Genomic DNA, 27358 nt, shown 5'->3' on the forward strand with positions numbered 1-27358 from the left:
TGCAGAGCACCTGAATGTGGCAAGTGCAACTGAGAAACTATTTTTTATTTAATTTTAATTAATTTATATTTTAAAGGGGGTCCTAGATGTTTTTATTGGATAATTTTTAAATAAGCTTGGAACAACTTGGGTGTGTCAACTTACTTTCCCAACTGTTAACTTTCTGAAATCTAAGTGCAAAATCAAGTATTTCTCATAGAAATTTATTACCCAAATTGAGATTTACTTTAAGTGTAAAATACACACCAGATTTGGAAGACTTAGTAGGAAAAGAAAGAATATTTCATTAATAATGTTTATGTGGTTGATTACGTGTTGAAATGGTAATATTTAGATATACTAGAATAAAGTATATTAGCAAAATTAATTTCACCAGTTTCTCTTCAGTTTTTAAAAAATGTGGCTTACTAGAAAATGTAAAATTATAGATAGGAGATCACATTATATTTCTTTTTTATTAATTTATCTTTATAAATTAATAAAATTTAATTTCTATGGGATCTCTGGTTGTGACCTGTGAACTATTGGTTGTATCATGTGGGATCTAGTTTCCTGACCAGGGATCGAATCCCGGCCCCCTGCTTTGGGAGCACAGAGTCTTAGCCACTGAACCACCAGGGAAATAAGTCCCAGTCCATTATATTTCTAGTGGATATTCCTGCTGTAAGTTAGAGTTTCTCATACTCTGCACTACTGACATTAGGGAAAGACAGTCTTGTATTTTGGGGCTATCCTGTGCACTGTCAGATGCTCAGCAATCCCTCCATGCCAGTAGTAACGCTCCCCCTCAAACAGCTTGTGACAACCAAAAATGTCTCCAATGTTGTCAAATATCCCCTGGGGTGCAAAATCAGCCCCAGTTGTAAACCAGTGGGCATGCAGATGGGGATGTCTCTACTTACTACAGTTCCTAATGCTCCAGCATGCAGCTTGGCACATAGTAGGCACACAATAATTTTTAGTTGATGACCAAAATGAACTTTTAAAATGAAATGAAATAATCACAAAAGAGAGATAAGGAAGCAAAAACTTCACAGGGATGTGGAGGGGCTAAATGAGAACCTGTAGCTAAAGGCCCTTAACCACAGTGGGCACCCAATCAACTGGAGCTGTTACAATCATCACCCTTGCTCAATCGGGCTTTGCCCCAAGGGGATGCTCATCCAACCAGTCAGAGGCTCATCAAAATTGTTTTCCTGGGACCTCCCTGGTGGCCCAGTGGCTAAGAGGCTACGTTCCCAATGCAAGGGGCCTGGGTTTGATCCCTGGTCAGGGAACTAGATCCCACATGCTGCAACTAAAAAAGATCTCACATATGAAAGGGAAGATCGAAGATCCCACGTGTGGCAACTAAGACCAGGAGCAGCCAAATAAATAAATAAATATTAAAAACAAACAAAGAAGAACACCAAAAAACTGTTTTCCTAAGAGACCCACAGAAGAAATTACCAGTCGCTCCCCTCCAATATCTGTTCTCTATTGCTATTGCTAAGTCACTTCAGTCGTGTCCGACTCTGTGTGACCCCATAGACGGCAGCCCACCAGGCTCCCCCGTCCCTGGGATTCTCCAGGCAAGAACACTGGAGTGGGTTGCCATTTCCTTCTCCAATGCATGAAAGTGAGAAGTGAAAGTGAAGTCGCTCAGTCGTGTCCGACCCTCAGCGACCCCATGGACTGCAGCCTTCCAGGCTCCTCCATCCATGGGATTTTCCAGGCAAGAGTACTGGAGTGGGGTGCCATTGCCTTCTCCGATCTGTTCTCTGCTTCTCCTCTTAATAAAAATTCCGGATTTTTAATGAGCCACTCGCCCGCTCAGAATGAAAACTACATTTCCCAGCGTCCTTTTGAAAGCCCCACGTGATCAAGTTATGGCCAATGGAATGTGAGGCGTGCCCCGTGCACGTTCATAGTATTACCTTAGGGAAGGAAAAGGATGCATCCGTTTCTTCTACCCCGTTTCTTTCCTCCCCCGCATTGTCCTTTTACATTGGGAGGCGGGGCAGCAGCGGCACAACATGAACCATGAAGACCAGGCAACGCCATAGAAAGGCCAGAACAAGACAGCAGGAGCTGTGGTCCCAACACCATTGCACTGCTTTTTCACCCTCAAAATGATTATGCTGGTCCCTCCATGAGTGAGAAGCAAGCCTCTGTCTCACTTAAGCCATTATCTTGGGTCTCTGTGGCTGATTAATTATCTTGATTAACACAGTCCCGACCCACCGTTAGTGTTAGATGGACTTCCCCAAATAAGGAGGGGACATTTCTGACCTGAGGAAATGGGTCAGCTGATGACAGCAACACGTTTTCTGGTTTCAAGTCACAGTGGACGATATTCTTGAAGTGAAGGTGTCTCAAAGCCACCAGAATCTGAGGGGAGGAGATGGCACCAGTAAAAAAGTTAGAAGAGTCCCTGCTGTGAGATTCTGCCTTCAGCAGCCAGCCCTCCAAACCCCATCCATGCCATCACCAGCACCCGCCCCCCAACTCCACCCCCCGCCCCGGACCAGGGAAGGCATTGGAGCACCAAAGAAGAAGCTCAGAACCCCAGAACCATTTCAGTCAAAGACAGAAGTTGGACATATAATTCTAGGGAGACTGAACTGGAGCAGGGGGTTTGGGAAGATCCTGACACCCTTTGACATGCAGATCCTGCTGGAAAAGAGCTATGAATAATGCAGCGGTTTCAAGGAGGTGCTGTTGTGTGATTCCATTTTTAAAAAAATATTTTTTCACGGATTAAAAACCTGAAATACTAAACAATTACAAACAATACCAATATGACATAAATCAAACATAACACCCTTAAGAGGTGGGGTGTTAAGTGGGTGTTAGGTGGGTTTGAGAGCCAGCCTTATCAAGGTAGCAAACCTGGCTCCACACTTACTAGCCTGATGCCTACAGCAAGTCACTTTACCTCTCTGGGTCTCAGTGTTCTCACCTGTAAAATGGGGGTAATAATAGAAACCATCCTCATGGGTTGCTGTGAGCTTTAAGTGAGTTGAGTGAGGTATATGAAGTGCTTAGGGCAGTGTCTGGCACACAGCAAGCACTCCATGTGAGCTATTATTATTATTGTTGTTTTGGTTATTATTCTTGTGATGGCCTGTTAGTGGACACCTTCCTGTGAGTGTTTCAAATAAAACTTTTCCTGCTGTAGCTGTTAATTTAAGAGTATTCTATGATGGCAAGGTGAGCTGACTTAAACAAACAAACAAAAAACTGTTGGTCTTCCCTAGTGGCTTAGTGGTAAAGAATCTATATGCTAATGCAGGAGACATGGATTAACTCTCTGATCTGGGAAGACTGCACATGCTGCAGAGCAACTAAGCCCCTGCTCCCAACTATTGAACCTGGTCTCTGGCGCCCAGGAGCCGCAACTACTGAAGCCCTTGAACCCAAGAGCCTGCGCTCCACAAGAAGAGAAGCCACTGCAATGAGAAGCCCACACTCGCCACAACTAGAGAAAAGCCAGGCTGCAATGAAGATCCAGCACAGCCAAAAATAAATAAATGCCAAAAAAAACCACATAAAAACGTTACCATTTGTAACTACTTATCTATGGAAGCCACGATTTTCCTTGATTCTACACAACTCAAACAAAATGTCAAATTGTCAAAAGTGTGACATAAGCATGAAGCTGTAATTTATATCTTAGAACTGAAATATTTGGGCTTTTTCCTTGTTTTCACTGGATGATTTTGGAGTATGGAAATGCTATATGGAAGCTACTGCTGAGGTCCAAGTTCCTCACTCCACAGACAGAGAGACTGGAGGTCCAAAGCTATATATGGACATCCTCTCCTACATAGCTTCAGTTTACTGATTTTCCCAACCCTTAGTAAATATGGTGAACAAAGAGGGTAGATGGGAAGCTGGACAGACCCAGGTTCAAACCTCGGCCAGACTGCTACCTGGCAGTGTGACCTTGTACCTGTATGACCTTGGGCGAGACCTAGGAAACCCCTCAACCTCAGTTTCCTCATCTGTAAAATGGAGATTATAGTAATACCTACCTCAAAGATGGTTGTGAAGTTTATAAGTTCATGAGGTACAGGGCTTAGCCCAGGACTTGGGGTGGGGCAGGCAAGAGGCAAAAAGCAGAAATCTGCAGAGAGAGAGAAAGATAGAGAAGAGCACAGACAAAAAGAGAGAAAGAGATGAAAGACCAGAATGAAAGAGAAACTGCCTCAGTTGCTGAAGGCAGGCAGTTTCCTCTCCCCACCTGAAGTCGAGATGGGCCTGACTCAGTGAGTTTCTATCCCCACCCCACAAGCCAGGCTGACAAAGGCAGACAGCTTGGGAGAGGAAGGGTGCTGGGCCTGGAGAAAGGAAGCCAGCACAGGAGACTTTTCACCCGACAGAGAACATGTCCCAGAATTAAGTGTGGGCCCAGCCAGGTGGGAAGATCTTTCCAAGAAGGCTGTGAAACCCCCAAAATGAAAGTAAACACCACAAACAAAATGAAGAGGAAAAGAAATACTGGGATAAAAGATGGGAATAACACAAGCAACAAAGATCCAGGGTCCTTCATATACAAATAACTCTTTACAATTCAATAAGAATAATACAACTGAAAAAAATGGCCAAAGAGTGCATAAAGCACAGGTCAATAAATGTGTGAAAATATGCTCAACCTCACTCGTAATTTTTAAACCACCAAGTGAAGCCATATGAAGTATTATTTCTCCACCTTTAAGCCTAGTGATTATATTGGGAATTCCCTGGCAGTCCAGTGGCTAGGACTCAGCACTTTCACTGCTGTGGCCCACGTTCAACCCCTGGTCAGGAACCAAAATCCCTCAAGCCATGTGGCTTGAGGGAAAAAAAAAAGGACTGGTGAATATATTATCCAGAGTAAGGACTGAGAAAATAGACACCCTCAAACTCTGTTGGTGAGAACAAAGATTGAAAGAGGTTTTAGAGAATAACTGGGCAACACCTTTCAAAAAAATTTTAAGCACATTTCCTTAGGCTTGGGAGTCTACTATTTGAAACATGTTCTATTGAAATCCTCCCACCAGAGCCTATCAATGTTTGTAGACAAATGTTCACAGGCTGTTGTTTGCAGTAGTGGGATAGTGAAACCAACTACATGCTCAGGAACTGGAGAATTTAGTGATATTGTCATGGGATACAATTAAGACAAAGAGACAGTTCTGCTAACTACATACTGAAATAGAACGGTCTTTCAGAAGCACTATTACAGTGAAGAAAGTAAGAAGCAGAACAACAGTATTATATGTGATGTGAAATCAATTTAAATGTATGTACGCACACACAGAGACAAATAACACAAATTAGTTTGACTTTTGGAGAAGGGAATGGCATCCCACCCCAGTATTCTTGCCTGGAGAATTCCATGGACAGAGGAGCCTGGTGGGCTACATACAGTTCATAGTGTTGCAAAGAGTCAGACATGACTGAGCGACTAAGACACTGTTTGACTTTACTCGGTAAAAGCATGCTTCCAGGTTTAAATCCCACCAGCTGTGTGACCCTGGGTGAGTTACTTAAAGTCTCTGAGCTGCAGTAAAATGGGAGTAGTAATAACCACTACCACATGGGTTGCTAGGAAGATTACATGAACTAAAACAGTGGTTGGCATCCAGTAAGGGCTCAATAAAAGTTAGTGACCACATTGTTTATCATTCTCATTATCAGCACCCCCATCTCAGCCCTGCCCACTCCGGGTGATCACTGTGCAGACCCAGGGCTATCGAGGTCACCGCTGTGTCCTCACACTGCCCAACATGGGGCCAGACACTGTTTGCTGAACCATTTAATAAATGAATGAATGAGCTCCCCAGAGAAAGGCTTCTCTCTCCTTCCCTTTTTCTTTGTGAAGTCAGGCCCAGTGAGCCTGACTCATTATATAAAGTAATAAAAGATAAAAAATAATAGTTATTTTCTATAATATTATTATTACTGCTCTATTATTTTCAACTTGTCTTATTATGTATCTATTGTTATTACTCTATTACTGTTATTCTACTAACTGTTCTATCATATTCTATTATAATTTTAAAAGTATCATTCTAATACTTTTTCTGATCGTTATTACTCTATTACTACATTTTCTCTTATCTGCGATTATGATTCTCACCCAATGTCTGCCTGCCCTTCAGGGCACACAGCACAGGTGCGTCTTGCAGGACAGGTGAGGAGCCAGGCTGGGGAGGCGGGCGGTGGGCGGGGCATGCGCACCTGGGTGATGAGGAACTTGGTGAGGCGCTCAGGCAGCCGGCCCTTTTCGCTGGAGAGGATCATCTCCAGCATGTCCCCGTGCAGCTTCTCCATCACCACGAACACCTTCTCCGGGGTCTCGAACATACATTCCAGATTGACAATCCCTGGGTGCCGCAGGCTCTGGGGTGGGTGAGGTGGGGTGGGGAGGAGGGGGGTCAGGACCCAGGTCGCCCATGAGCTTGGGACCCCAGAGGACAAGCCACAGGAGTGGGCAGACAACAAACAAGAGGATGTCCCTGGAGGGCCATTCCCCCCTGGGGGTGGCAGTGGGGGAGGGGAAAGGGTGTCCACAGCCCCAGAGAGGACCACCCCTCCCGCACCACCAGGTGTCCAGAAGGATCTTTACATTATGAAATTGTGGTGAAGGCCCAGGGTTGAGGGAGCAAGAGGGAAGGGAGCCTGAAGATATGGGAAGGAGCTTTGTACATCTGTATCTTTTAAATCCCCGCCCTCCTGGCTCTTCCCCAACCCTTGCCTAGCTGAACCCCATCTGTTCACACAGGTCCCCACCCAGCCTCCTCCCAGGGCTCCAGGCACCAGCCCCACAAACCTTCCACCTCCACTCCAATAGCAGCCAGTGGGATCTTTCTAAAGTTCACACATCTGACTCTGTCCCCTTCTTTGCTCAGAATCTTTCCATGGCTCCCTAGCACCCTCAGGAGAAAGCCCATAGGGTGGACCCCACCCTGTTCCCTAGCCTCACCGCCTACCACCTTGCTTCACATAAACCATCTAGTAACCTTGAACCCCTTCAAGTTCCTAGAAGACTTTGTGTTCCCTCTCAACTCTGGAGCTTTGCACAGGCTGGTCCTTCTGTAAGAATACGTACACCACCCCTTCAGTCTCAACATGCATACCGCCTCCTCTAGGAAGCCTTCCCTGACCACCCACAGACTGGAGAAAGTGGGAAGGGCAAGTCCTTGCAGGGTGGGGATGGGGGCAGAGCGGGACCACAGACTCCAGGGGTCACCTGCAGAATGGCCACTTCGTTCCGGAGTTGGCTCTCCTGCTTGGTGGGGAAACGCAGTTTGTCGATGACCTTTACTGCCACATCCCGGCCTGTCTTCCGGTGCTTCCCTGGGGAAAGGGTAGGGGAGGAGGGGGATGAGAGGAGCAGGACCTTCCAGTCCTGGCAAGAGGAAGACCCCACTAGTGACACACAGCTACAGTTGGGCAGAGGTGGATGAAAAGCCACCAAGGGGGCTCTGAGGGGCCCCCAGGAGCGATGTCAAGGGTAGGGGGGGGCGCCCTAGGAATAAAGGTAGAATGAAGGAAGGTAAAGTCAGAGCTCTGAGGCGCTATAACATAAGAAACTAGATTTGTAACCAATCAGAATCCAGCATCTAGCTCTGTGGCCAATCAGGGCAGAGTTTACCTTCCTATTAATAACGGGAGAAAGTCACTGGCCTTTCCAAGTGAGAAAACGTGAGCCTGCAAGCATCTGCCCCCAGGATCCAGCTTTCTTAATCAACTAGAAAAGGAGGTGAGCATGTGGCCAATCAGAAGGGGAGGTCTGGGGACTTCCCTGGTGGTCCAGTGGCTAAGACTCTAAGCTCCCAATGCAGGGGCCCGGGTTCAATTCCTGGTCAGGGAACTAGATCCCACATGCCACCGTGAAGATCAAAGATCCTGTGTGCCGTAACCCAGAGAAGCTAAATAAATAAATAATTTAAAAAAAAAAGGGGGGCGATCTGGGGCCCAGAAACCCGCAGGACGCCTTTCTAGGTCGGCTCTTGAAACATCCTTACCGCCATAGACCACTCCAAACTGGCCAGAGCCCAGGACCTCATCTGGGAAGATCTGGTAGACAGTGGCGATGTCCTGCAGGGTGGGGAGAGGGAAAGTCAGAGGTGCACCTGGCGATGGGGGGTGGTCAAGGAAGCTGGGAGGGTGGGAGAGCTAGGGGGTGGTTTGGGGGCGGGGGGGGGCGTAGGGGCGGGCACATCCTTGGGGCTGCCGGGTGTGGGTGGGGTCTTACCACATTCTCTTGAATCTGGCTGTTAGACACAGAGATGCTCAGAGAAGCTTGTCCTAGGGAGAGGGGGAAGGCGGACGTGAGGAGACCCCAGGCTCAAGATCACCCATAACTCCACCCTCTGGAGCCAGTAGTTAGACTAGACTCATTCACTAAGAACCTCAGTTTCCTCATCCCGAAGAACGAGAATGATAAAAGGACCTCCCTCCTAGGGCCAGTGGGAGGAGGAAATGAGAGGAGCTCAAAATATGTTGTCATGAAGCAGTTCACCGAGGATTTCATTCTGTGATCTCAGCCCCAAGGGAGGCATGATGATCCCATTTTACTGAGGAGGAAACTGGGGCTCAGTAGGAAACTGACTCAGGCTTCTTCCCCTGAATTTGCCCCACTACCAACCCAACCAGGGCCAGACATTTCCAAAGTCCTGATCCTTCTGCCATTTGAACATCTGTCCCCTCCCTGAGGAATATTCAGTCCTTGCCCCTTAGCCTCCTCCCTGGTCTCCCTGTCCTGTCTCCATCTCTCCTATTCCCCCTCCATAGGGAAGCCAGAGGGATCTTGCCAAAGCATAAGCCTAACTCTGTCCTTCCCCTGCTCAAAACCCTGCCATGGGGACTTCCCTGGTGGTCCAGTAGCTAAGACTTCACACTCCCAATGCAGGGGGCTGAGTTCAATCCCTGGTCAGGGAACTAGATCCCACAGGCTGCAACTACGAGTTCCGATGCCCCAACTAAAGCTCTCGTGTGCTGCAACTAAGACCTGGCACAGCCAAATAAATAAATATTTTTTTAATTAAAAAAAATTCTGCTATGGCTCCACAGTGTCCTGAGGGGGAAGGCCAAGTCCCTTAAATAGCCTAACAGGAAGTGTCTGGTCCCTCTGCCTCTTTGACTTCATCCTCTCCCTTGCTGTTGTGCGATCCTGACACTCAGGCTTCCTCGCCAGGCCTCCCATACATCAAAGTCTTTCCTATCTCCGGTCCTTGGCACTTGCTCTTCCCTCTGCCAGGAATGCTCTTTCTCTCACTCTGCTGCTGCTGCTGCTAAGTTGCTTCAGTCGTGTCCGACTCTGTGCGACCCCATAGACGGCAGCCCACCAGGCTCCACCATCCCTGGGATTCTCCAGGCAAGAACACTGGAGCGGGTTGCCAAGTTAAATCCTCCTCCCAGTCTCCCAGTCTCAGCTCACATGTCACCCTGGGACCACATTGGATTCCTCTAGCACACGTTCTACATCCCACTTGTCATTCACCCAGGAAGATCTGATGAACATCTGTCAGTTACCCTGGACTATGAGCTCCATAACATAGTAAACCAGGACTCTGATCATCCTTTGCCTCTGCCTGAAACGATTTCCCATTTCCTTTCTCTTCATTTCACCCCTCCTCGACTTCCATGTCTTAGCCTGGATGTTGACTCCTCCAGGAAGCCCTCCTGGACACTCAGCCTGGGTTAGTCACCCCACTCTGAGCTCCCATAGCCCTCTGGCTCCCCTGTCCCAGCCCTGCCAACTGTGAGTCATCAGTGTCTGGGGACAGGTCTATCTTCCTTCCGGGACTGTGAGTCCCGGAAGAGCGGGTCCTGGGCTGTTTTGGTCACAGCTGACCCCACAGCACTGTCTGGGCACAGGCCAGGCACAAAGGAGCATGAATTAAAAGGTCTGAACTCACAACGTGAAGGAGTCATTACCTGCCCCGGGACAAGACTCAGAAAGGGGAAGTGACATGCCCAAGGCTACATGTGAGGTCTGGGGCTTAATGATTTAGACTGATTTCTGCTGAGACCAGAAGCTACATTCTCCGCTCTGCCATTCCCTAGCACTTCCCTTCTCCAGGGCCCTACCCAAGCCCTCCGAGACCCCTCTTCACAGGGATCTGGAGTGGGGCCCTTACTGTGGGGTGCGTGGCCTGGGGCGCTGGGTGCGTCCTGGAGGATGACAGGCATCAGGGCCTGACGGATGGCCGTTTCCCAGCCCCGGGCAGTCTCGGCCCCCTGCCCACTGGGCCCTCCTGGGGCCCCACCAGGGGTTTCTCCCACAAAGTAGGTGGCATTGGCAGTGACAATCTCGAAGCAGTGTGGGTTGGTGCCTGGTGGCACAAGGCTGAAGTTCTGGGCTGGCTCCACGGTGAGGATTTCGGACAGTGGAATTTCCTGGCAGGACAGAAAAATGCGTGAGGGCTCTGGGCAGACCCTGGAGCTCTCTACTTACTCAGATGAGCACACAGAATCCAGGGTTGGTGGGGAAGAGCCTGGTTTGCATGGAGTGGTCAGGAAAGGCCTCCTGGTGGAATTTACATTGAAGCAGAGATCAGAAAGGTAAGAAGAGGCCAGTTGGTAGAGGAATGTTGGGGGGGAAGCATGTGCAAAGGTCCTGAGGTAGAAAAGGTTTGTCTTCAAGGGACATGCCATATCCCCATTACATGGATGGTGCCTGGCACAAAGTAGGTATGCCAGGTTTGATGCATAAAAAAGGGAGATCAGGCTAGGGTCAGCTCTGCAGGGCCTAATGGGCCACAGGCAGGAGCCTGGGCTTTGTCTCCAGGGCCCTGGGGAACCATGGAAGGGTTTAGTGCAAGGCAGGGAGCATTTCTCTCTAACTGTGTGTGGAAGGGAATGAGAGAGGATGGGACTGACAGAGGAGACGAGGAGGGAGGCAGAGGGGGCCCTGGGAGGAGAGAAGGTGGAGGGTCTATGGAGAGGAAGAATATGCTTTGGAAAGTGTTGAAAGACAAACGAAGGGAGGAAGAAAAGAAGGAAAGAATGAGAGAGAGAGACTTGTGAAACCAATAAAGCCAGGAGCCAGGACTTTACTGGGGGTCCAGTGGTTAGGACTCCGAGCTCCCAATGTAGGCGGCACAGGTTCGATCCCTGGTCAGGGATGATCCCACATGCCGCTTGGCCAAACCAAACAAACCAGGAGATGGAGATGTTGCAACAGGGATGGTATTTAAGATAACATGGCTTGAGGAAGATGGGAACGATGAGGAGAAAGCAGCCATGGGACGGGTTAGGAGGATGCTCCAGAGCAGGTAAACAGTGAGGTGTCTGGGTTTTATTCCAAGGGTAGTGGGAGCTACTGGGAGGTTGTAATGGTTTTAATGGACTCCTCTGACTGTTGTGTGGAAAAAGACAGTGAGGTCGAAGGCAGAAGCAAGGACCCGGGAGGAGAGGTGCTGGAACCCAGGACTGGCATGGGAGGCACTGATGAATAAATACAAAGAAAGAATTCAAAAAATTAACTATAAAGTAATAATGATAACACACTTAAAATTACTGGGAGTTAAATGGAGCTTAACATACGCCTGGTCCTAAACTAATTGCTCCACATAGATTATCTCTTTGAATTCTGGCACAGCCCTGAGGCAAGGACTATTCTTGGACGCCCTTTACAGGTGAGAGGCGCAGGGGGCAGAGAGGTGAGGTAACTTGCCTGGGTCCCCCAGCTGAAAAGTGATGGAGCCGAAATCAAACTGAGGGCATGGCGTCCACGTAGGCGACACTTGCTGAAGGGACGGGAGCGTACAAGCAGGGGGTGGGCAGAGGGTGTGATTCGCAGGCGTTTGGCTGAAGCAACTGAGACAGGAAGGAAAAATACAGCGGACAAAGAAGAGAGGGCTGGGGGACTTGGGAGCCAGAAGGCCCACCTTGTAGTATCTGTTGGTCGTGTTGTTCTGGAAGAGCGTGATGCACTTGCAGTCCAGGCGCCAATAGTGCCGCTTCCTCTGTTGGGAGAGGTGCTTGAGAGGGTGAGGTCGTCCGCCCCCCATACTACTGCAGCTCTGACTCTAATCCCAGCCAAATCCCGCCCCTAATTCTAGCCCCGCCTCACCCCTTACCTTGCCTTAGTCCCGCCCCCAAATCTCGCCCCGCCCCCAACCCCCTAGAGCCACCCATTTCAAGCTCTGCCTCCAGCATGACTCCGCCCATTCCAAGCCCCAACCAGCCCCGCCCCCTCAAACCCCACCTCCTCCAACTCTAGCCCCACCTACCTGGCTCCCCGCCCCCACTCACCAGTGTATCCTTGTTGCTGTAATGAACCACCCAGCCCTCTCGAAGCGTCGTGCTGGATTTCCGCGTTGTGTGTCGCACTGACTGCACCACCCTCATTAGGGGGATGTACCCCAGGGAGCTGAGAGTCGGGGAGAGAAGGAGTGAAAAGTTACAAGCAGAAAATAACCATAGTGCCTGGGGCTACAGCAGGGGGAGGGGTGGGGAAGTGGGAGTCAATCTCTGGGTAGCTAGGGCGATTTCGGCCCCACTTTTTTGCCTGTGTTTCCAGATTTACCATAATGAGGAAGGCGACTCTTGAGAGACCCACATTAAGAGGCTGGTTTCCAAAGTCAGGCTGCCTGGCAAGTACTAATCTCTTCGTGCCTCAGTTTCTCCAACCAAAGGTGGTGTTGTGAGAAGTGAAGCCCTTCTTAACAGTTTAGCAGAGTGTTTGGCACATCGTGGGCCCCCAGTAAGTGGTAATGAGTCCTGAACCCACTGATTGTGGAGCCAGTTGTGTGACACCAAGCAAGTGGCTCAGCCTCTCTGTGCCGCTGTGCACATACTGTTGTTACAGTATGGAAATGAAGGCAGAGAAAAATTAAGTGGCCGTGCAACTCCAGAGCCAACGATCTCTTGATCCCTGTGTGAGAAACTGGACTTCACTGACTGTGGCCACTTCTCTTTGCCTCTCTGAGACTCAATTTCCTCATCTATGAAATAGGCTGCCTCTCCCAATAGTCCTCTCTTCTCAAGTGCTTCAAGGTCCAGCTCTGAGAGCTTATCACTGTTAGTGATAGGAAAGACCTGGGAGAAAGGGATCCTGAGGTTCCAGGCGGCCAGGGCCGGTAGTACTAGGAGGAAACTCGGGGTGACCACTGTGATCTGAGTATCCCCTGCCGGCTTCACTTCCTATCCTTTTCCCCTCGTTCTCCCTGCTTCAGCCACACCAGGTTGCTTGCTATTCCTGCAACAGATCTCAGGAAACTGGGAAATGTAAAAGCACAGGGTGAAGTCAACCCACAGTAGGGACGCGGAAGGGCCTTCGCTGGATGGGGCCCTGGGTACCTCTCAGATTTGCCCCCCTCGCCTTCTTCCTCCTCGCTGGCATGGAGAGCATTTTCCGAGTGGGAGCCGGGGATGAAACCAGAGTCATCTGGCTCATCTGTGAGGGAGCTCTTGTCAGCCTCGCTGAAATCAGTGGCCTCCTCCATGGGCACATCTGGGGGGACAGGGAAATCAGAGGGACCTCCACCCAGTCCTGTCGCCCTTTCCCACTCAGCACCCCTAGCTTCTTACCTCCATTGATGAGTGCCTCCCCCAGACAGTCATTAGGGACGCGGGTGGCGCAGCGTTTGTGACAGTTGAACTTGCAATCTGGTGGTAGGAGGACAAGGAATGTGGAGATGAGTGGGAGGGGGAGAAGAGAGGTCACCTCTAAGGGTTAACCCTTGACCCCCTAGCCCCTAGTCTCAAAAGAGTCTGTTCTTGCTTTGTGGGGCAGGAAAGCTAACTGGTCCTACTCTGGTCATCCTGCCTTTGAGTCAAAGTCCTCAACTATGGAGTGGCTCGATTAAATGGAAGAGGGCCAGATGAAGTGTTCATGGCTTGACAGTCCTAGGACTCAAAGAGTCTAAATTTAGTGACTCTACACTTCTATGATTCTAGACTTCTAAGCCTCTAGAATCTGAGAGTGTCAAAATTCTTAGGATTCTGTACACCCATTAACCTAGAACTTGTTTCTATGGTTCTTTAGCGCCAAACATCTAAGATTCTAGAATTTGCTTGTTCTGATGAATCCTAGAATTGGATGGCTCTAACTTTTTATGGATCTAGACTTCTGGTATTCCAGAATTTGATCATTCAAAGTTCTGGGATCCTAGATTTCTAGGATGCCTCCGAGGCTATATGGTTCTAGACTTCTCAGACTCAAAAGTGTTGTTTCTAGGTTTCTATGGTAAAGCGTCTGTCTACAATGCAGGAGACCCGGGTTCAATCCCTGGATTGGGAAGATCCCTTGGAGAAGGAAATGGCAATCCACTCCAGGACTATTCCCTGGAAAATCCCATAGACAGAGGAGCCTGGTAGGCTATAGTCCATGGGGTCGCAAAGAGTTGGACACAACTGAGCGATTCACTTCACTATCATTCTTGCTTCCTATGGTTTTAAAGTTGTAACATTCTGAGCATCTTTTTTTTTTAACTTTAAAAATCCCATGTATTTGGAAATTAAATGCCCACTTTTAAATGATGGGTGTATCTAAGAAACCATAACAAGGACATAGATAATATTTGTCATAGAATAGATATGAAAAGAGAATTTTCCAGAATTTGTTGCATGAAGCTGTAGTTGCTCAATGCAATTAAATACACTGGGGAGTCTTGAATAAGGTATGAAAACGAACAATGGACACCTGAGAATCTATAATTTGAGAGCTTTAATATTTCTGAGTCTAAGGTTCTGTGCTGAGTTGGTGATGGACAGGGAGGCCTGGCCTGCTGCGATTCATGGGGTCGCAAAGAGTCGGACACGACTGAGTGACTGAACTGAACTGAAGGTTCTGTGATTCATTCTGTTGAATCCTATGATCCAGAAGTCTTGAAACATGTTTCTATAATTCTCTGATATGAGAATTCTCAAGTTCTATAGTTTTAGAATTCCATGCTGAGAGTCATATGAATCTAGATTTCTCAGGCACTAGGATTACAAGTTTCTAAGGACTGAGGTTCTAGGATTCCGGAATTCCAAAGGTTCTAGAACACCAGGATTCAGGGCACTCCCTTCTGAGACCCTGTGCTTCTAAAGAACAGGCCAGAGGTTCTTGTTTCCAGCCACAAGCCCAGCTGAGATCCTAAGTCTCTTAGAGTGTGTGTGTGTGTGTGTGTGTGGGTGGGGGCGGATTCTGACTCTGTCCCCACCCCCACCCTGGGGCCCTCGCTGACCTTTGCACTGCAGGCCCTGGCGAAAGAGGCCCTTGAGGAGTTTCTTGCAAGCCTGACAGACGGTGGGCCGTGTGTAGCTGTGGATGAGGAAGGTGTGTGGCACCTTGACCTTGGACAGCAGCATCTTATCCAGCTCGATGGGGCGACCGGTGTAGGACGAGGCAGAAGATGAAGAGGAGGACGAGGGAGGGCGGCGAGGGATGAGCTCGGTGGTACTACGGCTCTATCAGACGTCAAGAGTGGAAGGGACACTCCAGTGAGATTCCCCCACACCAGAGCCCCCTCAGCCTCCAGCCACTCATCTTCTCCATTCCCCCAGCCGCTCACCAGCTCATCAGTCATGCTGAGCAGGGACTCGGAGGTGCCCAGGCGCACCGAGTGGCTGCTGGCCAGAGACGTGGACGACAGGCGTCGCTTTCGCGCCCCGCTGCAGTTGTTGGGGATGCTGAAGGCGCAGCGCTTGTGGTAATTCAGTCCGCAGCCTGTGGGGGGCGCCAGACGGTCAGAGCCTCTACCGGGTCCGGGCTCTAAAGCTCCACTCACCCCCTCCTCCTCCTCTTCTGAAGCTCTGGAATAGAGCAGATCCCTCGAGATACCTCTTCCTAGTGTAATTAACTTCAACGGAAAACCACAAAACCCAATTCAGGCAGAACTGCTAAGGGCTGAGAGACTGCAGGAATAAAGGTCTGGGGAATTCCCTGGCAGTCCTGTTGGTTAGGACTCTGCGCTTTCGCTGTTGAGGATGCGGTGCAATCCCTGGTTGGGAAAATAAGCTCCAAGATGCGTAGGGCAGCCGGAAAAGAAAGAAAGAAAGAAAGGTTTGGGCCACCACCCTGGGCAGGTGAGGTGTTGGCTGAGGGCGAGGGAAATATGGACCAGGCAGTGGAGAAGGAAGACAAGGAAGCCAAAGCCACGTGACTAGTTGCACCCCCGAGGACTTCACAGTTATGACTATTTCTTCCTTACTTTGTTATGAATACATGCGGATACCAAATATTTTCTTCTTCCCTCTTCTACCCCGTTATCCTATAACATATTAATAATAACTAGCTTTATATCATGATATGTAAGTTGTTGTCGTTCAGTTGCTAAGTCGTGTCTCTTTTGCCACCCCATGGACTGTAGCACCTCGGGGCTCCTCTGTCCATGGGATTCTACAGGCAAGAATACTGGAGTGGGTTGTCATTTCCTTCTCCAGGGGCTCTACCCGACTCAGGGATTGAACCCACGTCTCCTTCATTGGCAGGCTGATTCTTTGACACTGAGCCACCTGGAGAGTCCTGACATCTAACTTACAGGATATCAAAGGAGAAGAGGGACTATCACACGAGGACATTGCCTTCTGGAGAAAGAGCCCGTTTTCAGTCCCACTCCGGATGGTTGTATCATATCAGGTGGAAGTGTGACTTTGTTCTTTCTTTTCTATTTTTAATCCTTGACCATGATAGAGTCAGGCTCAGCTTGTCATTTCCTACTGGACTTCCTGAACACTTCTCCATACATCTCTGATAATTCCAGATGACTCCAGGACTGCCCTCTGGAGCAAAGAATCTTCCTTCAGGGACTCCCTTGCCTAAGACTCCATGCTTTCCAATGCAAGGGGCCTGGGTTCGATTCCTGGTCAGGGAAATAGATGCCACATGCTCCAACTAACAGTTGGAATGCTGCAACTAAAACCCAGCACAGCCAAACAAATAAAGAAATACTAAAAAAAAAAAAAAAGCGTTCCTCCATCCTTTGGAAACTTCTTTTGAAATACCTCATGAAACCTGTCTTCCGGCAGCCTGCCTGTTGCAGACTTTCCTATTCAGTAATTCCTCCTAGGCAGTCTCGAATGTCACAACTGCAGAGGCAAGCCTCAGGACCGTTGCTGGCACTGCTAGGAGTTCCAGGGGGGCAAATCGCACACAGGAACCATGTCTCAGTTTGTCTTTAATCATTTACATGCTTCACCGAATTTCAGAATCTCATCTTTGACTCCTAGCATGAATACCAAAGTGGAGTCAATCTCCTGTAGGAAGGTTATCACTGGCCTTAAGGACAGGCATTTGGGCCTCTTTTGGAACCAAGTGTACTTGGACCATCATCTGTGATGCCAAGCCGATGAAGTCCACTCGGAGAATGGCCATTAGAACTTAATGACACCAGGGATACACCGTGATGAAGGTTATGCAAACCAAGACATCAAGAGTTGGATATGATGTGTGAACGATGGCAATATTGATAGCAGCTTTGGATGCACTAAATTGGTTTTTGCAGGCCTAATACAGCTATTATCTCTAGAGCCCTTAAATAATGCCACAAGTGTATTTAATTATGCTTTGTTTTTTTTTGTTGTTGTTTTTTGGCCATGTGGCATGCAGGATCTTACTTCCCCGACCAGGGATTGAATCTGTGTCCCCTGCAGTGGAAAAGTGGAGTCTTACCAACTGGCCCACCAGGGAAGTCCTCCACAAGCATATTTAGGGCTGTTGTTGCTGCTCAGTAGCTTCAGTCATGTGCGACTCTTTGCGACCCCATAGACTGTAGCCTGGGCTTCCCTGGTGGCTTAGTGGTAAACAATCTGCCTGCAATGCAGGAGCCGCAGGAGACATGGGTTTGATTCCTGAGTTGAGAAGATCTCCTGGAGGAGGCCATGGCAACCCACTCCAGTACTCTTGCCTGGAGAACCCATGGATAGAGGAGCCTGGCGGGCTACGGTCCATGAGGTTGCAGAGTCGGACATGACTGAAGCGACCTTAGCATGCATACACACAGGCAGCCCTCATCTTCAGGGTAGGCATGATCTCAACGTTCCCGATCAGAAGCATCAAAGACAGAAACAGTGAACCTGTGGATCCCAACTCTTGGGCTTAACCTTAAGACAATTTGTCTCAAAGGAACACATTGTGTTCCTTTTTTTTTTTTAAGTATGACCTAAGGAGATGAGTTAAAGGTGCTTGTTATGGACTGAATGCTTGTGTTCTCCTCCAGATTCATCTATTGAAGCCCTAATCGTCAATGTGACTGTATTTGGAGATGGGGCCTTTAAGGAAGGAATTAAGTTTAAGTGAGGCCCTAAGGATGGGGCCCTGATCAGGGGGACTGGGATCCTTATAAAAAGAAGAGACATGAAAAATCTCCCTCTCCCCACGTGCTGTGTGAGCACACAATGAGATGGTGGCCATCGGCAAGCTAGGAAGTCGACCCTCACCAGGAACCATATCTTGTCAGAACCCAGATCTTGGACTTTACAGCCTCCAGAACCAAGAGAATATAAATTTCCATTGTTTACACCACCCAGCCCATGATCTTTTGTTAGGACAGCCCTAGGAGAAGGAAGTGCCAAGTTGCCAAGGGGTGGACGCTGATGGTCAGCTCTATGTGTCACATCCCCAGTTATTAATCTGCGTGTTACTGCGAAGGTATTTGGCGATGTGATTCAAGTCCACAAAGGGAAATCATCCTAGTTAATCTGGGTGGGCCTGTTTGAGTCAGTTGAAAGGTTTAAAGAGCAACTCTTGCCTGAGTTCCAGCCTGCCCTTCCTGACGACCCACACCGTGGATTTCAGAGTTGCCAGTGGCCACAATCCTGGAATCCAATTCCTTCCCCAAATATCCCTTAATATGTGCTCCGTACAGGCTGTTTCTCCCGTTGGTGCCTGACTGGTATGGGTTCCGCTCTCTTCTCCATCACCCCTTCTCTACCCCAAAGCCTCTGTCTCTTAACGTCTCCCTCGGAGCTCCACCTCCCAGTCCCCACCCCCCACCCCCAAACCGACTCCCACCCAGATCCCGCCCCCACCCAGGCCCCGCCTCCTGCCCCACCTCCAGTTCCTCCCCCAAGCCCTGCCTCTGGGCGCTCACCTCGCCTTCCGAGCCCCCTCCTCTTAGGCCCCACCTCCAGGTCCTGAGCTCCACCTCGGCCCCGCCCTCACGCTCACGCCCTTCCTCTTGGCCCCGCCTCCAGCCCCCTCGGTCTCTCACCATCGCACTTGAGGCCCTGGCGAACTAGGCCGAAGAGCATTTCCCCGCAATGGTCGCAGAAGGCAGGCGCTCGGTACGAATGCACGGTGAGGGCATGCGGGCGGATCTGGAAGTCCTCGAAGGTGGCCGAAGCTGCAGGCAGCAGGGAGGGACGCATGGTTGAGCCGCGACCAGCGGTGGCCATTTCAGCCTCCGCGTTCCCAGGTTTCTCACAGTCCTCCCGGCTGCAAGGTTTGATCTCTCCTTCAATCATTTACTCGCATCCTACATTCGACCTGGGTTCAAATCCCAGCTCCACCACTGGCCAGAACACCTATGTACCTATGCCAGGAGCTGAGGGGAGGGGGAATGGGGAGTTGTTTAATGGGTACAGAGTTCCAGTTTTGCAATATGAAAGCAGTTTTGGAGGTTGTTAGGTTGATTGCCTAACAATGTGAATGTGATTAACACTGCTAAACACTGGACTTTTAAAACGGTTAAGATGGCAGTTTTATGTTATGTATATTTCATCACAATTTAGAAATGTTTAAAAAAAATACAAATGTTTGGGTCCCACCTTCAGAATTTATGATCTACTTGATCTGGGAAGTGTAAAAAAAAAAGAGAGAGAGAAAGAGAAAGACAAAACAAAAGAAAATACCTATGTTTCTCACTTTTCTCATCCGTAAAATGGAAATTCAACAGATAATTACTGGATATTGTTCCAGGGGCTGGGGACACTACACAGAACAACACAGACAAAATCTCTGCCTGGCCTCTAGTAAGGGAGACTGACAAACAAGTAAGAGAAATACTCTCATTTAACAGCCTCTCAATCTAGCAGTTACTCTGTGCCAGGCGCTATGCTGAGTTGTTACTGCTGTTAGTTGCTAAGTTGTGTTCGAGTCTTTTGTGGAGTCTGTAGCCCACCACGGGATTTCCCAGGCAAGAATACTAGAGTGGGCTGCCATTTCCTTCTCCAGAGGGATCTTTCTGATCTAGGGATCACACCTGTGTCTCCTGAATTGGCAGGTGGGTTCTCTACCACTGAGCCACCAAGCCACACTGTGCTGAGTACTTTATAATATTAACAAATTTAGCCTTCTCAAGAGCCCACTGAGGGACATGATTATCCCTATTTTCTAGATGAAAAAAAGACTACAGCACGGTAGGTGAAGCAATCTGCCCAAGGTCAGACAGTTAGCAAGGTGCAGAACTCAAATTCAAATCCAGGCCAGGGTGGCTCTAGAGTTCATGCTTTTAACCCTGTACATGAGAGTGTTAGTTGCTAGTCGTGTCTGACTCTTTGCGAGCCCATGGACCATAGCCCGCCAGGACCCTCTGTCTGTGGGATTCTCCAGGCAAGAATACTAAAGTGGGTTGCCATTCCCTTCTCCAGGGGATCTTCCTGAGCCACTGTACATACTGCTTCTGAAATTTTTAAGCAATAAAATATACACTAAGTGAGAAGTCAGTAAATGCTTGGGAGAAAAATTAAGCAAAGAGGTTAGATAGGGAAGATGCAAGAGGTACCATTTTAAATAGGTGGCCAGGGGAAGTCCCTGGCGGTCCAGTGGTTAGGACTTGGTGCTTTCACTGCCTGGGGCTGGGGATCAATCCCTGGTGGGGGAACTAAGATCCTTGAAAGCTGTGCTACACGGCCAAAATAAAATAGGTACTCAGGGAAGGCTTTCTTGAGGAGATGACATGAGGATACAGGCCTGAAAAAGGTAAGAGTCTGGGCCATGCAGGAATCTAGCAAAGAACAGGCCCAGTATCCTTTTTCTTTCTTTTAAGTACTTTATTTGGCTGCACTGGATCTTAGCTGTGGGATGTGCGATCTAGTTTCCCAACCAGAGATCGAACCTGGGCCCCCTGCATTGCGAGCACAGTCTTAGCCACTGGACTACCAGGGACATCTCCGTGCCCAGTATCTTAATAGTATCTGCTTACAGTTCTTTTTTATGGATTAAAAGAATATATGGAAAGCTCTACTTTTTTGTTTTTTTTTTGTTTGTTTGTTTTGTTTTGCGTCTTACCATATTGCTGATGGGATTTTAGTTCCCAGACCAGGGATTAAACCTGGGCCCTTGGCAGTGAGCTTGGAGTCCTAATAACTGGACTGACAGGGAAGTCCTGGAAAACTCTTAAAACAGTACCTGACACAGAGAAAATGCTCAATAATATGTTAGCTATTATTTTAAAAGTTTTGTTTTTGGACTAAATCTTATTGGGCTCCCTACCCCCACCCCAATTTTTTGTCTATCATTAAGTTACTTTTCTTATATTATGCAATGGAAAGGGGACTGTGTCTATGTGCCAAGCACTGTTTACACACTCAGGATAAAGCTCTGAACAAGAGAGATTTTTCGCCCCACTCTCAGAGAGCTGACATTCTTTTCAAGAAAGAGACGAGAAACACTAAAAAAAAAAAAAGAAGAAGAAGAAGAATAGGGACTTCCTGGTGATTCAGTGACTAAGATTCTGCATTCCCAATGCAGGAGGCCCAGGTTTGATCCCTGGACAGGGAACTAGATCCCACAAGCCGAAAAAAAGACTTGGCGTAGCAAAATAAGTAAAGAAATGTTAAAAAAAAAAAAAAAAAACCGCCAAAAGCCAAAACCAAAAACAAAACAGCAAGTGCAAAGGCCCTGAGGTGGGAGGGAGCTTAGCTTCTTCAAGGGACAGAAGGCAGACAAGATGGTTGGAACAAAGAAAGTAAGAAGGACAGTGTTAAGAGATGAATTCAGGGAATTGGCAGGGGCCAGGTCATGCACAGCCTTGAGACCACATTGAGGAGGAGTTTGCATTTTTTCTTCCAAGGGTACTGGGGGGCCATGGGAGGATTCTGAACAGTGGAATGTCATGGGTTGACTTAGGTGTTACTGCAGTAATCTAGGCAGGAAGTGATGGTGGCTTGGATCCATGGAGAGACTAAGAAGTAGCTTCAGGATGTAAATTAAGGGTGAGATCAGTAGGTCTGATGATGGACCAAGTAAAGGGATACGGGAAAAAGAAGAGTCAGGGATGACTCAAAGTTGGGGCATGAGCACCTGTGTGATACCCTTCACCAAGCTGGAGGAGATTGTGGGAAGAGAAGAGTTAGAAGGGCAGGGGACTTTCCTGGTGGTCCAGTGGTTAAGACACTGCACTTCCACTGCAGAGGGCATGGGTCCAATCCTTGGTGGGGGAACTAAGATCCCATATGCCCAGCGGTGCAACAACAAAAAAGAAGGCAAAATCAAGATTTCTGTCTTGGACAGGCTATATCTGAGATGCCTGGAGGCACCCGGTGAAAGCATCAGGAAGATAGCTACATAAAGAAGACTAGGGTTTGAGGGGAGAACCAGGATGAAGATAAACATCCAAGGGTTGTGAGACTCTAGGATGGAGGTAAATCCAAACTTCTAATTGTCATCCATCCATCCAGCAAATTTTACTAAGCATTGCAGCACTCAGGGTGGGGGTGGGGATGGGGATGGGGGTGGGCAGGGCGGGGGGGCACACAACCAGAGTAAGGAAGGTGCTTCCCACCCACCTCAGCCTTTCTGAAAGAACCAAGGGCTAAAGATTCCTCTAAGTGCTGAGAGCTTGCGCATCTATCAAATGGGAAGGGCCAGTGGGTGGGCTAGATTCTGGCTGAAAATCCAGGTGCCCGGGTTTCATCTCCTGCTGCAGAATCTGATTGAATTAAGCATGTCATCGAGAGGAGACAGACAGCAAAACATTTTGAACTTTATATCAAGGTGACGCATAGGTCTAGAAAGGGCCAAATCAGAAACGCATAGCTCGATGAACCGTCAAGCTGTTCACGCCGTGTCACCAGCATCCTGATGGATAAATGGAAGTTTCAACCACTGTGACCCGCCCACCGCAGCTTCCTCAGAGGCACCCACTCTCCTGGCTTCTGCCAAAATAGCGTAAATGTCTTTGTGCTTCGTAAGTGGCATGATTCAATGCCTAGCTTAGCTTCTGTCCCTTAAGCAAGATGTGTGAGATCCATCCGGGTTGCTCTGGCTCATTTACGTTCAGTGCGGGGCGAATTCCACGGTGTGCAGGGACCACATCTACCTATTCCGGGAAGCGGGAGTTTTTAGGAGCTCCCGCGGGGCTCCTAATTTGCAGCCAGCGCTTAGAACCGCGGGTCCCTAACTTGAAGAACTAAGTTTCTGGGCCTACCCCGCCCCGCCTCCTACCGATGTCCCGCCCCCCCGCTCGAGGCTCCGCCCCTAGGCGGGCCTCGGCCTCTCACCCGACAATACCACCTCCACCAGGTCGCCCTCCTGGATGTCTCCGGCGGAGCGCACCAACTGCAGGAGGTTGGCCGACGTGGGGTCATGTTTGAAGAGCAGGATCTTGTCGTAAAGGCCGTAGAAGCCACATTCGGGGAACTGAGGGGGCGGGAGAGGGACGTGGTGACGGAAAAGCTCAGAGCAGCGGTCTGGAACCTTCCCAGGGCAGGGCGGGCTGTTTCCCCCGGAAACTCAAGAGACCCCGCAGCCCCTTGCTTCCTGTCTATACCCTCCCAAACCCAGCTCTAGCCGAGCCGGGCAGGGTGCCAGAGACCCAGGTGTGCTGGGCGAGAGCCGCCTGCCAGAGTTGGGGAGGGAGACTGGCTCTGGGATCTTGGGGACCTAGAATCTTCTGGAAGTGAGAGGGGCAGGGCTGAGTGAGCACCCCTTCCCTTATCTCCACACCACCTCCTGCTCCCGCAGCCCCCCGCCTCCCCCCTCCTTGTCCCCCAACCCCCAGTTTCCTTCCTGAATCTATTGTCCCTGTTACCTGGCTCCACGCCCAGCACTGGGGCTGGGCAATCTGGAAGGAGGAGATTTAAGACTCCTGGTTGGGGAGGGGGGGTGCAGAAAGTCTAGGGCTCCAAGGAGTTGGGAGATAGGCAGGGTGCCCCTACCCAAAGCCCCAAGGACCCAGGTGCCCCGGTCCCCAGCTTAGGGAGAGGAGGGGCAGGAAATGAAACCTGTAGAACAGAAAGTGAAACCACCCAGGTGGAGCCGCTGGAAGGAAGGAAAGGGGCCCTACTACACCTGGACAGCGGGGCAGAAGAGAAAACTGGGGTGAGGCCTGAGGGGGTAGGCTGAGGACTTGAGCAGATAAAGAATCTTACCCAGGGAACAACTGCTCTCTCCCCAGCCTGTTTCCCTAAGGAGCAGGCTGAGTTGGGTGTGGGAGCTGGTTAAGGGGAAGGGGGGTTGGTGGCAAAGGAAACTCATCTGTTCTTGCTGCTGGGAGAGGGTCTCCAGGTGCCAGGACTTGAGTCCTGACTGCCCCGGAGGTCTTTCTCTAAGTTTCCTTGTCTGTAAAATGGGAGAGTTGGCCAGGCTCCTCATGTTTTCGCTGAAGCCCAGAGAATCCATTCCCAGGAGTCTAAGAAGATTCTAGAATTTGAATATTTGGGGATTCCAGCATGCTCCTATGATAGGATTCATTTCTAGATTCCAACAAATTATTATAACGTTTAGACTTAACTACCTAGATTAGCAGTAGTCTAATATTTTAATGTTGTAGGGATCTGCCAAACTAGGATTCTAATATTTGAATATCTTAGCCTGAAAGTTTTCGACAACCCAGCGTACCAAAATTCTAACATTTTAATGCTCTAGGATTCTAACAACACGGGAATAGAATATTCCAACATTTTAATGTTTTAGTATTTCAACCACCTCAGGGTCTAATGTTTGAACACTTCAATACCAGAGGAGTCAGTTACCTAGCAGTTGCATATTCCAACAATGTAGAATTCTAACATTTTTAAAGTCAAAAATTCCAACAGTAGAGTAGCCCACTATTCTAACTTTTAGTGTTCTAGAATTCAAACACTGTGTCCCACCCGCTTTTCCCCTTGACGAGATTCTCCAGGCCTCAACCCCAGTGACCGTGATGTCCAAAGCAAAGAGTGGGGTGGAGTGGGGAAGGCTCGTGTTGACAGGCCAGCCTCAGAGCTGAAGGGTGGGGACACCGATCAGGAGCGGGGACAGAGACCTCAGAACCTCTGGGGATTTTGAAGAGGCGCGCCTGCCCCTCCACACACACCTCTGTCCTGGGGGAGGGCAGAAATTGGTCCCTGAGACCTCACTTGCCCCTGGCAGTTAGTCCAGGGTGCGCACTCACACCCACACCCACACATGTCACCCGATCGCCCAGGCCGGCCCGGCTTCAATTTCTACTGTTTCCACCAAGTCGGAGGGAGGCTGGGGTGAGCCCAGGCAGAGAGGTCTCCCACATCTGGGGCTCCCGCCTGCTCCTTCTGGGCGCCTACACCTGGCTGGCCCCTCCCTTCCTCCCTGCTGTCTGCAGCAAACAACAACATGCAGGGACATGCAATTCGGGGAGGCCTCTGGGGCACCCCACCCCGGACCAGGCCTCTCTCAAAGGGGTAGTGGGGTGAGGAGGCAACTGGGGGGCCAATGCTGCACCCCCACCCCTCAGCAGCCCAAGGCTTAGCCCACTTCTCTCCCCCTTCCTTATACTGGGCTCGAAGCCATCTCTGCCAGCGCCCCCCCACCCCCCAGACCTCTCCTAAAGCTGGGGCGGGGGTGGGAAACCTGTGTGCTCACCTTCTGGTCAACGATGGAGCAAGCCAGCTGCTTCACGTGGGCCAGCTCAGAGGCGGCGGGCAACAGCACGAACTCGCGGGTCAGCCCGATCTGGATGTGGAAGGAGACCCCCGAGCCCGGGGCCGGGACCTGGGGCAGCAGCGGTGGCGGCGACTGCAGTTCCAAGCCGCCGGAGGGCGAAGGTGACCCCGGCCCGGGAGAGCCCGGGAGCCCGGCGGGATGCGAGGGGGCGGCGGCCATAGGGCGAGGCCCGGGGTCCGCCGCCCGGCACCCACCCCGGGATCGGGTTGGAGAAGCCTGAGCAGGGAGGCTTGGGTCACTGTATCCCAGGGATCTTATAAGCGGGGATCCCGGGAATCCAAGAAGAGAGCCGTGCCTGGCAGGTTGAGGGAACTCGAGGATGGTGGGACCCTGGGAAGTTAGAGAAAAGGAATCCAGTGGATCAGACACCCACCCGGGGAATTAAAGGAACACAGATGATCAGAAAGGAGAAATCTAGTGCTTTTGGGGAGAGGGGCCAGCGATTGGGAGATACTAAGAAATCAAAGAAGAAATCTAGTAGGTCCGGGTCACAGCGATCAAAAGAGCCCAGGATCCAAAGGATCCGTGGAGAGAGAAGGGATTGGAAAGGGAGCAGGTGGAGTCGAGAAGTCAGTGGCTCTAGAAAGATGATCCATTTAAGAAGGGGGCCAGAGGGATTCACCAGACCTTGGGGGTGGAGAGCAGGAGCCTCTGAGTCGGGGATCGAATGGATCCCAGGGATCCGATGGCGGGCCCGGGGATGGGCAGAGGGATCCCGAGGGCCGGGGTGCTAAGGAGGGAATCTCACGGGTCTCGGAAGTTGGAGAAAAATTCGGTCGGGGCCCGCGGGGAAGGCGGTGTTACCATCGGCAGTGGGGTGGCGGGGGGTGGGAGGGATGGGAAAGTCGCCCAGCGCAGGGAGCCGGTGGCTCTTTTTCCCCCTCCGAAGTTTAACTCCGCGGCGGCGGCCCAGGAGGAAGTGTTTAGAGTGACAGTTCAGTCGGCCAATCGGCACCGCTCTTGGTGACGTCAGAGAGGGTGGAACCTGATGAGAGCCTGGGGGCGGAAGAGGAGGGCGGGCTCAGCGCGCCTCCAAGTTGGGGGTAACACCTCCCCCGCCCAGGCCTGGGGACCTGGGGTGGGAGATGCAGGACTGGGAGGAGAGACTGATTCCTCCCACCAACAAAGCCTTGTCTGGAAAGTTGACTTTTCCCTCAGCTGGTAAGGGAGGAGCAAGCCACCCTCACCCCCACCACAGGTTTCGAGGCCGGGGCTGAAGAGGCGTCTGGCCCTTTAAGGAAAGGAGCCATCTCGCCTGGCCTGCATCCGGCGCCCACCGCAGGGGAAAGGGTGGGAGACGGTGTCAGGTCCGGTCCGCTCTCCGGAGTGAGCCTGCGTCTTCCCAGAGCGTCACCGTCCTCCCTCGCGACACACCCCAGCCCATTCCACAGGTGGGAAGACCGAGGCCTCCAGATGGACAGAGATCCTTGCCTCAGGTCTTGCTCCAACGACCGTGGCCAAAGTGCCACGAACAGACTGGAGTGTCAGGACTGGTAGAGTCAGGCGCAGGGCCGGTGGAGAAGGGGTGTAGTTTCCTTCCTCCTGTAGTCAGCTTCCCACTCTGCCCCAGTCTTTAGAAGGGTGAAGAGCCAGATAAAAGCCTCG

General features: G+C 50.2%; 1 protein-coding gene across 5 annotated transcripts in view; it reads right to left on the reverse strand.

Moving 5' to 3' along the window:
• Positions 1 to 26664, reverse strand: part of PRKD2 (protein kinase D2) — a 32732-nt gene extending 6068 nt beyond the window's left edge. The window contains exons 1-16 of one of the 5 annotated variants that reach the window (XM_086353261.1): positions 26558 to 26664; positions 25673 to 26083; positions 23353 to 23491; positions 19122 to 19253; positions 15483 to 15637; positions 15156 to 15378; positions 13513 to 13590; positions 13282 to 13435; positions 12235 to 12352; positions 11868 to 11945; positions 10116 to 10374; positions 8228 to 8280; positions 7998 to 8070; positions 7220 to 7326; positions 6208 to 6369; positions 2272 to 2370 (exon numbers count right to left, since the gene is read on the reverse strand). In XM_086353261.1, the coding sequence (XP_086209387.1) occupies positions 2272 to 2370; positions 6208 to 6369; positions 7220 to 7326; positions 7998 to 8070; positions 8228 to 8280; positions 10116 to 10374; positions 11868 to 11945; positions 12235 to 12352; positions 13282 to 13435; positions 13513 to 13590; positions 15156 to 15378; positions 15483 to 15637; positions 19122 to 19253; positions 23353 to 23491; positions 25673 to 26083; positions 26558 to 26560 (2244 nt within the window). In that variant the 5' untranslated portion in view covers positions 26561 to 26664. Of the gene's footprint in view, positions 1 to 2271; positions 2371 to 6207; positions 6370 to 7219; positions 7327 to 7997; positions 8071 to 8227; positions 8281 to 10115; positions 10375 to 11867; positions 11946 to 12234; positions 12353 to 13281; positions 13436 to 13512; positions 13591 to 15155; positions 15379 to 15482; positions 15638 to 19121; positions 19254 to 23352; positions 23492 to 23882; positions 24063 to 25672; positions 26084 to 26380 lie in introns of those variants that run through there. The other 4 variants (XM_086353265.1, XM_086353263.1, XM_086353264.1 and 1 more) reach the window with 4 other exon arrangements.
• Positions 26665 to 27358: the final 694 nt, after the last annotated feature.

The sequence above is a fragment of the Bos grunniens genome, chromosome 18 (genome assembly GCF_055505025.1).
Source record: "Bos grunniens cultivar Pamir isolate PY7600 chromosome 18, Bosgru_T2T1.0, whole genome shotgun sequence".
In the NCBI taxonomy this organism is placed as follows: Eukaryota; Metazoa; Chordata; class Mammalia; order Artiodactyla; family Bovidae; genus Bos; species Bos grunniens.